Source organism: Nipponia nippon, unplaced genomic scaffold (genome assembly GCF_047370975.1).
Source record: "Nipponia nippon isolate SJK-2023a ecotype South Korea unplaced genomic scaffold, ASM4737097v1 scaffold_4, whole genome shotgun sequence".
Lineage (NCBI taxonomy): Eukaryota > Metazoa > Chordata > Aves > Pelecaniformes > Threskiornithidae > Nipponia > Nipponia nippon.
This window is the reverse complement of record NW_028262358.1, coordinates 8,629,076-8,645,484: the sequence shown is the minus strand read 5'-3', so window position 1 is coordinate 8,645,484 and position 16,409 is coordinate 8,629,076. Positions and strand designations below refer to the sequence as shown.

At 44.5% G+C, this 16,409-nt stretch overlaps 1 protein-coding gene across 3 annotated transcripts in view; it reads right to left on the bottom strand.

Annotated features, from left to right (window-relative positions):
* Positions 1-577: 577 nt before the first annotated feature.
* MACROD2 (mono-ADP ribosylhydrolase 2) overlaps positions 578-16,409 on the bottom strand; it is an 893,688-nt gene continuing 877,856 nt past the window's right edge. For all 3 annotated transcript variants that reach the window (XM_087774714.1, XM_087774715.1, XM_087774713.1), the window contains exons 17-19: positions 12,245-12,328; positions 6,607-6,675; positions 578-4,664 (exon numbers count right to left, since the gene is read on the bottom strand). In XM_087774714.1, the coding sequence (XP_087630840.1) occupies positions 6,614-6,675; positions 12,245-12,328 (146 nt within the window). In that variant the 3' untranslated portion in view covers positions 578-4,664; positions 6,607-6,613. The remainder of the gene's footprint in view (positions 4,665-6,606; positions 6,676-12,244; positions 12,329-16,409) is intronic.

Genomic DNA, 16,409 nt, shown 5'->3' with positions numbered 1-16,409 from the left:
CACAGCGTCAGCCCCCCCTAACTTCGGTTATCAATGATTAAATGCTTGGCCTCGGATAAGAAGAGTAAGGGAGGGTCGGTACAAGTGTTTTCACCTATATCGGTACCATGGGAAGAAAAAAGCCACCTTCCCAATTTTTGCAATATCTTCTACCCATTCAGTCTTGAAATAAGTGATAGCAGAAAGGGCAGATAACACCTAGCGTACACTGTGTGTTCTCTATTATACCTGTGGATTGGATATTCTTTGACGGATGATAGATGCCGGGGATTTAGCACTGCTGCCACTGCCAGGATGGGTTTTGTAACATCTCTGGTGCAGCAATGGAACCAACCGAGTGACCTTTTCCCCTCCGAGCTGCAAAGACCCCGTTCTTACCTTTCGGTGATGCTGTCCAAAAATCCCTCCGAGGTGTCCGTTTCTCACAAGACTCCGCCATTGAGTGACAAATTTAAAGGAGGACCAGCTGCGTGTGCTGGTGATGGCATGTCCAAGCTGAAACGCTGACAATCAAAATGACCGCTGCACGATCAGCACGGTTAGGAGGGAATAAACACACAAGCAGGATTGCCTCATCTCCAGGACAAGCTTTATTAACGTTTTGCTTTAACAGACATTGTAGTATGAAGGCATCAGTTCTTTAAGTTTTCCAACGTGTGGCACAGACAAAAGGAAAAATAACAGACTCGGAGGCAAAGTCAGCATGTAAATGACAGTAACAGAAGAGGCATGTGTTAACCGATATAGCTGCTAGACCATCTATTAGAAGACATTTTGCAAGCAACAGTCTACGTTTCTTTGCATTGAAGTGAAAACATATTTTTGGATCAAGAAAATCACCTTTTATAATTTTTAAATTTTTTTATTTTTTTAAAACTTTCCTTTATATCACAAATGTCAGGGTAAGGCAAATCCTGGATGAATCATATGATAAAAACCCCTATTCCCCAAGAAAATAGATCCACGTACTCTGTTAAGTTTGTCATTTTAAAAGCAAAGCTGGCATGCACTGCATATAGAGTCTTTTTTTTTTTTTTTAAATGTTTTTATTCAAGTGCTTAAAGCAGAACAGTGTTAATTCACAGAGAGGCTTTCTCAGTGCTTTATAGAAAGACTGACAATTAGCTGCAGCGAACGTGTGACCCTTTATTACAGACCATGTCTCAAACATCCCCTTTGGATGTTTGTCTAGAAGGAAAGCCATTCGTTATCGGAGCAGCCACCAACCCGAGGAATATTATGCCTAATGGCAGGGATGAGCGCTTTCAGACAGAGGAGAAACAACGATCAAGCAGAGCCTGATGCTTTGTATGCAAACATCGGCACCAAAGGGCTGCTATTCCCTTTATGCCACCTACTGCAAACGCATTTCGGGTTTAAACCAAAGTCCTTGACATAAATCCCAGTGGGGCGATTCTCGGTCTGACACTTGCTCTTCTACAAAACCAGCTCCCTGCATTTCTACAGCTCCAGCAAGAGCGGCGGAGACTGCATCGAGGGGCATGGGTCCAGCCTCAACTACTAACTCAGCCGAAGAACTCACGCTGCCAAACTATACGCGCTTTTTGACTAGTGAAAAACCTCAACAACTCGAACCAAAACCCACCTGAAGAAAGACAGATATAGACACGGCTGCAAATTGTCTTGTAAGGACTTAACTCCTACATTTCCTTGCTTTCTACCTCCTACCTGGGCTTCAGGCTTTGCCGCTGCATCCCCAGGTAAACGGTTCATGGTTTGAAAGGCTCGCTGCTGTTTGAGGACAAGGTTAAATGAAAAGTGCAACGAAATTACTGCCAGGGGTTAGAGAGTGTCTAATGTGACACATCTTTGCTTTTTTTTTTTTTTTAACTATTGGTCAGCCTTCACAAGGAGTTTAAGGAGCCTTTGTCTCCTTGCTGAGCCATCTCACCTGGGCAGCCAGCCTCCTGCAGAGCTCTCTCTTTGGCTCCCTCGCTAAAACCGAGGCTGGCAATGGCGAGAGTGACATCCGATACGCGGATAATGGCAGCCTGCAGCTCCGTTAACATTGCCCACGGGCGTGCATGACAATAACAAGAGCAGAGCCACAGTCAGGGCACTGGATACTCCGTTGGCTGAAGTTATCATAGCTCTGCGGAGCTCAGTTCACCTTGGCTGAGGACCTGGCCACCTTGGATCTCCTTGACATTTCACACAGCTCAACGTCGAGCTCGCCGAGTTCATTCCCGGCCCTGCGGGGCCAGTTCCCTCACTTACCGAGATGGAGGGAGCCCTTCAATCCTGGTCTCTTTACCGCAACCACACAAAAGCGGAATTGAGAGGAGAGACACTTAATGTGTTTATTCCCCTTCCTCCTGCGGTATTTATCCACTCCTCCCCCATCTATTATGACAGGCTGTTTCAATCAAAATCACCCGGTACGGAAACCATACAGAACATACGGGATGCACACCATGCAGCGGTACTACCTGCAAGGCCTCCCACTGCAAAACTGCAATCGGCTGGAAACAAGGTGAAGGAACAGCACAAAAAAAAAAAAAAAAAAATCCATGTCCCAAAAGACATGTTCTGTCAACCATGACCCCAGGGGTGGGAGAGAAAAGCAGCAGAGACACCTCAAAGGGAAGAAGGAGTCCCTTCAAGGGTGCTCTGAGGAGAACAGTGGCCAGAGGACTGGTATCTAGCAAATTTAGGTAAACTTTAGCAATATTATAAACCCAATTCATAGGCTTACATCAGCTCGTTTACTTCTTCCACAATTGATCCAATTCAGAGTTATGCATCCAACGATCTCCAGGAGAAAGTGGTGATGAAGAAGCTCCTCGAGATCTTCTCCTGCGCTAGTGTTACCTGGATCAAACTCCACAAGAATCGGCACACAGAAATACTCTTCTGATCCCACCGCAAGCAAACATGCTGGAGCTGCACATAGGGCGACAGGCCTTTCTAAGAGCCGTACTCTGGGTGAAATCTGGGGCTTTTCTTGTTGTCCTTTCTAATCTTAGTTTGTCCTGACACCCTTTCAAATTAACCTGCAGCTGACGGCGGCCATCAACTGCCCTAGCCAGCGCTAGGTGCGTTAGGGCCACATTTGACTCGCTGTTACACCAGCAGATGATTTGTCACCAAACCTACTCTAGCTGGGATAAACCCAGATCACAGGAGGACAGAGATATGTCTTATCTTGGTTTTAATTTTTTTTTTTTTTTCCCCCTTTTCTTGTTTTTGGCCAGCTAGGAAATAACTATTTTGGGATTCATGCATATTTAAGGGAAAAAAAAAGGAACAGAATCAATTACTTTGCTTAAAATGATCAAATTATTATCAGCAGCATTTTAAAATACAGTTTGTATCATATCACACACTGGACACAGGTTGCGTGCTCTTCCATCGAGTGTGTCGTCTATTGGTCTTGGTTACAGCGTGGTTTGGGAAATGTATGTGAAACCCTTTTGTTCCTTTTCTAAAAATTTCAGCGCAGCATTTGCTGGCAGAACAATTAACATATGGTGAGACATTCTTATCCAAATAACTGTTAATTGCTTTTTTTTAAAAATTAAAAAAAAAAGGAATCATGCATATGCAGTAGAAAATATAATGAGGGCTCACACAAGATACAGTGTGAAGTTGTTAAAGCCGGGAGCCGTATTTAAAGATGCCTTGAATGCAGAGCGCCTGTTATCCTCCGTCACTCGCAGGCTCAAGGAAATATCTGTTGCCTACCTGCGCCCGAAGGTCATACTTACGGCACGGATTTTGAGGTGTGCTGAGCTAACTGGAAAAGAGCAGGACTGATTTGAGGCACTGGCTGTTTGAGGCCATGTGCATCATTCGCGTGTAGGACCCACAGAGGGGCACAACACAGCACAGGCTGGGTACGGTTTAGCTTTCCCATGCCAGAAAGGTGAAGGGCAGAGGCGCAGGCGATCCCAAGGCATTGGGATGACAGAGTTAACGCGCAAACTCTGCTTCCAGCATGCACTCAAGGGAATCCAGCCAGCGCCTCTTCTAGCAGCCAGGGTTCAGACACGGCAACCTGCTGGCGGGTGCCGGCAGGAGCTGCCGCTGGGCAAGCCTGGAGGTGGGCAACGCGCAGGGCCGTCTCTGTCAGTATTTCTGAGATTTTGGAGCATCTAGTCTTTCCAATCCCTAGCACAAGGAGGGTGGTTGTTTATCAGTGCGTGCAGATTATAATCCTTTGTGGCAGTTCATGTTCTCGAAGCAAATCTCCGTTTATATCCTAGGGAACAGTTTTAAAAAAAAGGGTGGGGGGAGGAGGAGAATGAGCTGGCTCCCACAGGTTGCCTGCAGACAGTACTATAACTGGGAAAGAAGATAAAGATGCTAGAAAAGGGGAGGGCCTGGAAACAGGCTACTGATGATATGATGCAGGAGCAAAAGAGACCCAATATAAGACAGGGACTCACGGTTCAGAAGAAACTGTTGTAATTGTAGGGATAATTGCAAAACATTGTTAGAACTGGGAAGTTATGTTTCTTTCCAACAGGCTTACAGAATGAAATGCAGTGAAGAACAAAGAGAAATTAAAGCAAAGAGTCGTTTCCCCAAAGCTCCCTCCCTCCCAACCCGTGGAGCATCTCTGCGTGCTCTTTTCTGCCAAGAATGATGCCATAGCGCCTGCCTGTCGGGTTTCCTTGGGTCTCTTCTCTCCTGCGTCCTTTCTTCACCGCAGCGGGGGAAACAAAAGAAAAAGGCAAAATTTGAAATGTCTGCACAGAACCCAGGCCCATCTTTCTAGCACATATGCCTACAGTTTCTCGTTCCGTCACGTGCAGCACGTGTATGCGTCACACGGTTTATATATAACAGCCACTATTATCTCTATAGCAAATTGACTGTGCTCAGTAGGGTTTCTTGGTTTTCCATAGCACCGTGCTACCTAGCTTGGTACCAGAGACCCCTAGCTCTGGTGGGTGCTTCGGGGCTAGACCACAGAACACACGTTAAAAGCAACACATTAAAATACTACGCATAGTAAGCAAAGGGATCTCCTTGGCTCTGAAAGACCCTAGTGAGACCCTTTGAAGTTTAACAGGCTGATCAATCCTCCCTGGGACATGATCCTTGCAATTAAAACAGCAGGAACAGGGTTGGGAGGACTTCGATAGAGAGCTGTGAAGGATTCGATGCCTGCTTCTGATCCCGCACATGCCATTAAAAATGCTGAGCAAGACACGGTGCGTCCTAGCTTGGGCCCCTTTGCTTCAGAAAGGTGCTGGCAGAGCCAGGTCTTACAGTGGAACTGAAGAGATTTATTAATTGATTGCTAATTGTGGTATTACTCCTGTGAACTCTACCTTTGTAAAGCAAAAACGACTCCAGCCCAAAACATTCACAGATTTTCATTTCCATGGGAGAATGCAGCATGAAAAATAGCCTTCCTGCAGCCCTTGTGAAAGCAGTAATAACCATCAGATATATTTTTTTAAACTGAGGAAGGGTATTAACCTTTCCATGTATTTTTAACAGCGAGGATTTCATTAGTTCCTCTTCCTTTTCTGATTGAACAGAACATACAACCAGAAGCTAGGGGAGGGGGAAAGAAGAGTTGTGGAAGCCATATTTTAATGGTGAGGGCGTCTTCTAGTCTTGCTTCAGTACTGTTTATCAGGGACCCCCATCAGGCCTATTTCTCACTCCAGCAGTATGGCAGCACATCATCTATATGCTGACAAGGACACAAAGGGCTACGCTAAGTAAGTACCTCGTATTTTAAATCTCTGTGATACAGCTGCTACCATTGTAAAGCCGCTACATTTGGTCTTGAAATGCCATTGCAAGCATAAATAACACATCTTGCTGTATATGACATTGGTATCTCACGATAACCTTATGCCAAAGGAAGCAGTGTGCATTAACGCTTAAAAAAATACTTTCGAGGGAGAACTGGCAGCTGCTTGAAATTGGGGATGAGCTTCGGACTTCTGTCTTCCTACCAAATTATTCATCTTTATCTAGGGGAGAGGCTGTTTATGCCTATGACAAACTCTGCAGCAACAACAACCGCTCCATGCTCCTGCCATAGCACTATCATTTAGTGTATAAAGCCATAAAAAGCTCCAAAAAGCGGCAGAGCTCCAGAAGGCAGCTCACTGACTTTGCCTTGTTTTTCAGCGGTATTGCTACAAGTGACGTTAGGCATCGGAGAGCCAAGGGCAATAAACCCCTTGTGACATGAACCTGTTGTTTCCAGAATACAGATCGTACAGAACTGAGCTCTGTTCCAACCGGTATAAATTGCCTGTCATTTTCCTAAGCAATGCCAAAAATTGTGCACTCGGTTACTCTTCCGTTCCTTATCTCCGTGCTGTCGTGCCTTCTGATGATCTAAGACCATGCACTGTCTAAATCCATTACAGTTGCAGACTGCTACTATAATATTTACTTGACAAATCAAGTCTACTGGATATTTTCATTTTTTTGGTGTAATACGAGCCATATTAGACAATTTCTTTTCCTTTGTATTCTGTCTTCCTTGCGTTTTGGTTCTTTTTTTGGGGGGGGGGGGGTAAATTCTAACTTTAATTAAGGTCATTTTTAAAGCAAGTTTTCAAATAGCAGCTGAATGGAAAATGGGGGGAAAAATAGCCATAAAGGTCTCACCTGTTACTTAAGCTTCCCGCTGTGTTTCCGTAGGATCATTTATACTTTCAACTTGACTATTCATTTCAGCTGAAAACAAAATAAGACAGTCAGGAAATTCTATGCATGCTATTTGCTAAGTTTATCACAACGAGTAACAACCACGTCTAACCCAACAGGGACATTTAGTGCGTTAAAAATGCTACGCCGTAAATCCGCAAAAAGGTCTCTTAGGCCAGCCATCCTAATCTGTGGTTACACGGAAACCCCGATGAGAAGTCCTGCCAGGGTGTAGGCTTCAGCATCGCTAGAAATGCAAGCCTCTGGATCTCGATTTTTCTCTTTGGTCCACATCCATCCAGTTTGACTTTGGTGCTCAACTGAGGTGCCCAGCTCAAGAGCTCAATGACCCTCCTCTGTCTCTGCAGGCCACAGGCAGAGATACAGGTATCTCCAAGGGGTGATTTAGAGTTTTGCTGGGCTAAGTGGTCTCGACCCTGTGATTTGAACATCCGCAGGCTTCTGACAAAGTCCCCGGCAGGACCCGGGGCTGAGCTGTGGGCTGAATGCAGATCCATCTCCAGTTACAGAGATGCTGCCGCTGCCTCTGGCTGTCCTTGAACTGCAAATTGCTGGAGCCCGGCAGAGGATTCAGGGGTAACATCACTATGCTCCTACACGTACTAGTTTGCTTGTGTACTATTCATTTACAAAACCAATCTTTTTTTTTTTTTCCCAGTTAAAATTACTAAAAAATAAGAAATAATTTAAATAGAAGGCTTAAACCCATTTCAGCGTGACCTTTGTCAAAAATACCATCTAAACTATGGCAGGTGTGATCGGCCCTATCTAGGCTAAATATAAAAGGGTTACTTCAGCAGTGCATTTTTAAGATCAGCATTTGTTCTGTAATAAATTTGAATGAAGCCATTTATATGAAGACTTTTTTCTTTCTTTAACCTTGCTTTATGTTGTGGTATCAACTGCAGATTACGAGTTATTTGACATGGGTGATGAGGAAAAACCTCAAACCTGAATGGGAGATTTGGAAACCAAGGAAAGATGGGAGCGGGGGAGGGAAAAAAAGACAAAAATCAATAACTATGCTACTTCTAGCCAGGCAGTATGATCTCTTTCTGAGTTAATATCATGCCAATACACCTGTTAGGGTTTTGATGAATTATTTGTAAATTATTCATCATCCATATGCAGAACAGATACTGTAATGGCTTCCTGGATGTATGCAATGAATAATAAGAAAAGTATCCGCTCCTGATTACGGAGCTCTGATGCACATCGCATTTAGCGATGTTGTGTTCTTTACCCACATTTGCATAGCAAAGACAGGATGCTTAATAAAAAATCATTAAGGGGAGGCTGCTGCGCACTGACGACAGCAGCCTTTCTTAGCCTCATTATGCCAGCCAGTTTCACTGGCTGGGTTTTCTGAAAATAACATAAGGCTTCACTCACGTTTTAGAGATATCCTGCAAAATAAAGCTTGATTCGAAACCTGTGGTTAGGCTGTGTCAGCATCCCAGATGAGTATGCCTCCTTCCCCTTCTTTTTTTTATGGCTACGAGCAGTCGGCCCCCATCATGCTGATAGCACGTCACGTAGAGGGGGGCAAATTGCAAACCGCCTGGGAACGCGTTAAGGGCAATGCGAAAGCATTGAGGAGCCCTGGTAGAGGCCTGGGACCTGGAGCCCCCGCCAGCAAGGAAGCAAGAGGAATCACTGCGTCACACTGTTCTGCAGTGGAAACGGCAGCCAGGCATCCTGCATCACCGGTGCTAAAAACATCCACCGTGCACGCCGCAGCGGGGAGGTGGCTCGCAAGCGCTAAGGCACCGGCGGGTTTTGCTGTTAGCTTTATCCTATGTGTTTGTGTCTAAGCTCGGCTCTTTGCATTAACGCTGGTAGGGACAGGAAGATCTAACTGAAGGATAAGCTTCTGCAGACCACTGGGTGAACCCCAACAACAGATGTCACTATGAGGCCACCTACACAATCCTCTATATTTAGCTAGAAAATAACACGGCAGCGGAGCACCTCCTGCAAGAGCAGATGGAAGAGCTGCCACCGGGTACGGCGGGGATGTGACTCATAGCCCTCGCTGCCTCCCAGCACGAGTCGGTGTCAGAACGATGCCGTTAGCCCTGGGCACGCTACAGCCGATCGCATCGCGAGCCAAAACTGGCCTTCTCCCCACTAAACAATGTTTTCAGAGGTGTTAAACTGCTAACTTACGTTAGCGGTCTTCTTTACACCTACCGTAATACACTACAATGGCCAGGAGCTCAGCGAAGCACCTGAAGTTCAAGGAGGCTGCACATCTCCTAAATTCAGTTTTACCTGCTCCCCCTTCTGCAGCTTCCTGCAGGGCTTTTTATGCCAGAAATGGACATTTCTGTACAATGGAAATGGACATTCCTCTGCACTCTCCCTGTGTATTTTCCCTTAAATTTTGGGCTGTTGAGGAGGACCTGTCTGTACCTCCTCTCTCAATCTGTGAGCTGCTTAGCAGCTCTCAAATTATGACCAGGGAAGGACTTCCCCCCAAAAGCAAGTTCCCTGCAAGAGGAGAAGAAATAACCCAGCACACAGTTCACATTCATCAAAGCACTGCAGTTGCCGCTGACCCGGTGGATGTGCGTTGGCAGCAAGGCATCCCGCCTCTCCCCTGCAAGAAAGCTACGTGCTTAAAGGTCAGGTAGCCAAGAGTCACAGCGTAGCATCTAAGTAGAGAAGACAGGCAAATGGGGGACTGGAAAACCAAGTTTAGAGTTGTCTGCAAGAAAGAGTGCATTTCCCCACCCCAGGATATTAAGCTGTAGACCTGGATTGCAGATGACACCAAAATATTACCGTCTTGATTTAAATAGGAGCTGGGTCGGACTCTTACTTGCAAACATAACCTGTTTCTGCAGCCACTTCCTAAACAATGCTTCCCCCTTGCATCTACATAACTTGGCTATAGCACATTCAGCTGTAACTGCAGACTGCCTAGACAGCAAACCATCTATTTTGAATTCAACCTGCTGTGCGGCGATGAAACACATGCACCTGTTTACTTGGTAGTTACTTTTTTTCTTGGATATTACATCAAGACCATAAAAAGCATGAGAATGTTAGCTGTTGAGATCTTCCTTTTATGTTGCTTTGGTGAATCACGTGAAGGTCAGGTTACTGATGGTGCATTCATCAGCCTGCACAAGCTTATAAAAAAAATGGGAAATTTCAGGTTTGACACTGCCTTCATCTTTTTCTTTTCTCCTCTTTTGTCAGCAAGTGAGGATGCCGCTTTCCACAGGCTTGAAATAGAAAAGGCGAATGAGTAACCCCATTACAAAAGGAGTGAAGAGTTTGATCCACCTAATACCAGCTGGAAGCTAACACCTACCTTAGTAATCTTTAAAGCTTTGGTGGCATTAAAAAAAAAAAAAAAAAAAAAAAAGAAAAGAATCATAAAAAAAGGCTGCTGGCAGGGAAACATCGTCTAGGAAACCAATCACCAAAAGTGGGTTTTGTCATCATTAAAAAATACTAATCAGTAAATCTATCCTGGGTATGAAAAAATTAATATCCAGAGGTCTTCGCTCTGGTGGCCGACAGAGATTGCCAGCAGCAACCTGCATACACACCCCTATTCAGACTCACACGCGCACCCTCTGACAGCTTTTCTGATGGAGAATCACGCCCAGCTTTCAAATACTAGTCATTTCTGAAATATATCACTATTGTCATTTCTGAAATATATCACTACTACGGCCCTGCCCACTAGATGAACCAATATCGAGATCCACCTAAGCTGTCTAAACTCTCTGCATTTCTAAAGCACTTTTCGCTGTGACATGGTACATGAAATTAAAACACAAGAGCCAGGCTGCCAAGGGGTACCTGGTGATATATGCTTGTGCTTTCAGCTGTGAAGCGATGAGCTCTCCTGGAGTGGAAAGAAGGGGACCAGAGAAAAAATAGGCAACTTACATGAAAATTACTGTCAAAGGGAACCTTTTTCTTTTTTTTTTTTCAATCTCAACTAGTACCTGGTACATTTCAGAATTTTAGGGCTTTTTTTTCAGTGAAACTTAACCCTTCAGATAAAACAAAGCATGGGGAGTTTGATCCTCCTGATTTTTTTAAACACGTAATATACGTCCACAAGGAAAACCACCCTATAACATGATCGCAATAGCAACCGAAGCTGTAGAGAAATTAAGACTTCCCTGAACAGCGGAGTACTTTTCTGCAGTCTTAGGAAACACTCTTTTCCTGTCGTTGCATAGAACTTAGAAACTTCACAGAAAAGGAAGTTACAAGATGAGTTATATGTAGAAGACCTTACAAGATAAGCAAGATTTGAAACAAAGAAACGTACCATGATTGTCATTTCAGAGGCTGTCAGCTGACCCAGCTGGGCTGCCCTACAGCACACGTTAACGGAGCTATACCATCGCTTTTCCTTCCAGCGGGAAATCCCCTAAGATATTCTTCTAGTAAATTTGGATTTGTTTTCACTAAGTAGCCCAGACCATTCCAGAGATTCGAAATTCAAATCTTTCAATGTGACTATGACTTTTTGGTTGGTTTGTTCAGAGGATGAGGAGAGAAGGCTGGTTTGGCTTTATATGAGATGTAAAAAAGTATGCCATGTCAATGCAGAAGAGGTTAAAGGAGGAGTTAAAAAATCAGCCTTCGCTACAAAGAGGAGTCCACGATAATAAAACGAGGACTGGAACCCCAATTCCCAACCCCCTGCCATTTGGAGCAGTATAAGAGGACTCTTTGTGCAAAAACCAAGAAAACCCCTAACATAGCTCTGTTAAGCTGTAAGAGCCAACCTAGAGGAGTGATAAAGGGACTGCCTCACCAAAACCTAAGCACCAGGATGCTGATCCCATCCATTATTTCTTTACACATAGGAAGAGCCTAGAAGGACAAATTTTTTTGTTTTTGTTTATGAGTATGTTACGCACTGCAGAGCTCGAGCAGACGGGACTTTGCCAGGCAGCTGGGTCATCTGCTCACTGAGGTCAATGACAAAAAAAGGTCATTTCCAAGTCAGGAGATTTGGGTTGATAAGGTCCACAAACCTGACTGGAACTGCTGTTGGGTCACCAAATTGTGACAGTTTTATCAATAGTAAATGTCCTAGGGAGAGAACTTCCATCTTCTACCAGACTGAGCTAGGCACGAGGAGGAGGAGGAAGGGAAATCAGCTCCAAACTAGGAGGCGGCCAACATAGGACTTCAGAGTGGTTATACAGCTGACACTTGCCCCACGATGGAGTCGGGCACTAGCACAGGTATTTTCAGAAATATCTTCTGACTCCTGTGTGAGACCACACACATCTTGGCCAATTCAATATCCAAACCAAAATTACAGTGGGCCTAAAATATTGTTTAGTTAAAAGGCAAGCGGATTGAATGTACCAACTGAACACGCAAACCCAGTCAACTAGAAAAGCAGGGGTATGGCACTGAGAGGTACTTCCACCAGACTTCCAAGACAGTAGGTATTATGTAAACTCTCAAGAAGACTCAGTTAAAGAGATTATAAATATAACTCCTCTATTGGGGGGAAGTGCACAAACAAACCCCAGAAAGGCATCCTACGTAGCCACTTCAGGACGATTAAAATATTAGAACAACATACCATCCTTATTTGAAACATCTGCTGCTTCACATGCGAGGTCAACTTTCATAGGCTCCGCAGAAGTTTCCTCTTTCCCTTGCATCCCTGTAAGACAAGCCAAAGGAGGAGAAAAATCAATACTTACAGTACCTGATTAATGTGTAATTCTTAGACTCTGTATGCCTGTGTTTTTTGTTTTTTTCTTTTTTTCTTTTTCTTCTGGCATGCTCTTACCTTTGTAGACTCTGCTGCTGTATAGTGGCAGCCATTTAGAGAAAAAGGCAGAGGATATAGGGGGAGGAACATGATTTGAAAATAATTGCTTGAATATTTGTAGTGATCTGCACTCTTTTTCTAACTGGGATTGTTAAAACCACATCATGGTGTGTGCTTCTGCCTCCCTGCCATTCTTTTCTCATCATTTTTGAAGAATCCCTTCTGCTCATAAAATGCAATATATGATGGGGACCTAATCACACTTATAAAGTTTCTCAAGCTAGCAGAGTAAAAATAGATACAGTGAGAATTCAAATATACTGGGTAGTCAGACACAAACTAGAATTTGAATTTAGGAAAATGCATTTTATCGCTGTAACTCAACATTTTTATCTCTTCTGCCTCAGGCTTGTCTGGAAGCTTAGATTCAATCTCCTAACAATATTCCAAATGGAAAAAGAAAAAAAGCGTTTTTGCTGTTTCGTACACAGTCCTCCTAATATTCTGCCATTTAGAGTGCCGAGAAGCCAATTTTTAGTTAATTTCCATCATGCTACTTCTCTACTTTTGTGGCCGCTATAAAGCCTGTTGCACCTATCCTGCGGTTGAACTACAGGATGTCAGGCTATTGGTTGCTAAGCAATCCAGACATTTGGGTGCTTATTATGAGACAGCAAAGTGTGGCAAGGACTGAGACAGCTCAAAAACGGTTTACTCTTGAGCTGAAATCATTTACCTCTTCAGCAACAGAGATTAAACATTCACGGTCCCACAAACACCTCCTTCACCTTTCTGTGGAAGTCTAGAGTGGGTTTTTTTTAATGCACTTCAGTGCACTACACTTATTTTGTCCATAAATGTGTATCTACCACTGAAATTTTCAGCCAGTTTTCCTTCTAATCATATCTGCAAGCCAATACATTGTCATGGAGATTTTAGTCTCCTCTGTGCTTGCTTTCTTGGCAACGCTGTTCTCACAGGCGACTTCCAGCACGCTACCTATGGTTCTACCAAGCATCGAAATGCTAAACTAAGGACCCAGCACCTACAGAAACCAACAAAAAATAGCCACCAGATAGCTCAGTTAGCCATTTCAGCAAGTGTGGGGAAAGTGCGATGGATGACTTTACAGTGATGGAGATGTCACCCATCATTTTGATAGAACTTACTTCTACTGCAGGAATCCTTCAGCAGATCATCATATCACCAGCTCCACCTCTTCTGCACTGGTGTAAATCATCTCCCCGTACAAACAAACAAAATGCCTGCAAACATCTGTGACTGTGATCCCCGCATGTCAGCGAATGCCTGAGATGGCCCCTTTGCAGGCGCATCAAATCCCTGACGCTTCTCTGGGGAATTCAGGAGAGCGAGCGCGATTTTCTCCTGAGGTTTCTTATGCACCAACGGGCCTAAGCTTCCCCAGCGCTCGCCCACAGCTCTTTTTCGCTCACGCAAAGGATAAACCCAGGTCACCCCACTGCGGAAGCGCGTGCCAGGAGCTGGTCAAGTACAAGGCTAAAAAAGTATGTTCAAAATTCCTGCCTGACGACTTCTAGCAAAATCAGTATGAAATTTGGGTGACTATGAAAGCACTCGTTAGTCAAGGAAAATACACTGAAATTTGGGTTGTGCTACATTTTGATTAGCTGGGGGAAACAGCTCTACGAAAAACAAAATTTCAGAAAACCAACCCTCCCGCCACGAGCGCAGCATGCAGCGGATGCAGCCCTTCCCACCCAGACACTCAGATGTCTGATGCAGGGATTCAGGATCCCTGCTAAATACCAATGCACTCCGACTGGCAGCTGATGCCTCTGAATCCAACTTTGCCTCCTCCAAAACACTGTCTATTAACCAAATAAAGCTGATACGATATGACAGGTTACGTCTTGGCTCCCAGTTTCTCTAACAGCCAGAGATACCCAGTCACTCTCCTGTTGTCAGCTCCTAAAGGCGCCCGTGATGAAGTTCCCAGGCCCTATCCCAAGATCTCCCATTAACTACCCGGCACGCCTGGCTTCACCATGCTGCCGAAACATTTCTCGCTTTCGATTTCAGAAATCCCTCATGCTAGGTGCTAGGTGAAGAAAGAGCCTAATTAAAGGGAAGACATTTTGTGCATATGCATGCGTGTGTGCACACATGTGCACATGTGCTAATTACGGCTGCCGTTGCAGGGACGAAAGCAGAAGGTGTCGAGGGCCCTCAATACCAAAAGCTACAGGTTCACCTCTTGGGGTGGGCAGCCCTAGAGAGAGGCTGGAAAGAGTAACAACAGCAGCAGCAAATTTGCAAAATTACTTTTCGAGAGGTTTAGGGCCACAAACATTGTCTGAAGAGCACTAATGTGTGTTCTGCATTTTCACCTTCCTTCCAAGTCTGAATAGCTGATTCCCCATCCCTTCTAGGAGGGGATTATAGCCGTATCATTGGTTTTTTTTGTTTGTTTGGGTTTTTTTATAGTGTCTGTTGATTGTCGGGTATTGTCAGCAAGAAAATGATAGTGGGAAACAACGTTCAGGGACAAACAAGGCAGAAGATATTTTAAACCTTAACAAAGCAAAGCACCGCCGCAAACATTATACCGTCCAATTTTTGGAAAGACTTTCAAACTTGGTTAATATAAATCTTCATTTCTTCCCTCGCTATTATTGTGGGCGGGGGACAGGAGCGTTCACTATACTGCCCATGCATGTGGAAAGGGTATTATCCAAAAAGCTTCTTTCCTGCCGTGCAGTAAAACCGAGTGCCACACAGAAATGAGCCCATTTCACATAAACAGCAGAACTCGATCAATACCAGAACCGCCTTGACAACCAATTTATTCTAGAGGCCTCCCCTCACCCCCTTGTTTTGATTGCTTCAGGTTAGAGCACAAACAAGCAAGGTATTTCGGGTCTCCAAGCAGGAGTTGAGAGTTACCGAAGGGGAGGGAGCCTGGAAGACACCACTTTCAATTTCAATTACCATTTCCAATTGCGCTCCTGACAGAGCTCGTTACCCGAACCGTTTGCAGGCTGGTTACACAACCAGCCTAGCACTAAGTGACAACAGGCTTCTGGCATGAGCAAGGATGGCTCCCAGCCTTTTGAAACGCGTAAGACAAATATATATCAGGATGATAGAAATCTCAGTGCTCTTATTTCATCTTTTTTTCTCCTTAACAGTCGCAATCTGTCAATAGTTCCACGTGGTTACAGCTAATATGCTGTTCTTTCTCTGGAGAAACATGGTGCTGGATTCACGTGCGATTCACGAGATTAACATGAAGATGTGCTGGTTGTTGGTACATTAGCATCAATTTTAGAAGCGCCCAAGTACAGAGGTCAGCCATCTATTCTCCACACCCCGATAAATCCTAATAAGTAAAAAGTGTAACCCTCCTCCTCCCTTTGCGCAAGGTTTACATCTATTTCAAGTGATAAAAGCAGGGAGCTATGCAGGCTTAGAGGCTGTAACACAGAGCAATCCATAAAACTCATTTTTACCTGATCATCAGCAAGGCTTTGCTGTGTACTGAAGAGCGTCTTTGTAATCAGGAGAGAGGCAGGCTCCTCTCTGAGGTAATTCAAAGCAAAATCCCAATGTAGTCTCCCTAGAATCGATAAATCATTCCTGGAAGGCACCTGAACTAGGTTTCTGCTCTGAGCTGCTCACCTTAAGGGATTTTATTTCTCTTTGATGACTATTGAGGGAGCCTGGGAGATTGGGTTCTCTCGGCAGAGCCCAGCCTTCGAGACCAGCCTTGGCAGACTCCTCGCACCAGGTGTGGGTAAGGGATTGTCAAGTGGGCTCTGAATAAGGAACCTGGATTTCTGCTATTAGTTCCTAGCTTGTTATAAGGTCGTAGACTAGCTTTAAGACAAACAGAAAAACAGATTTCATGCATACGTGAGTTCTGTCAGTGCAATCTGGCAACGCCAAGATCACTTAAATCTTAAAAATACCCCAATTTTAGAAGTCTTGC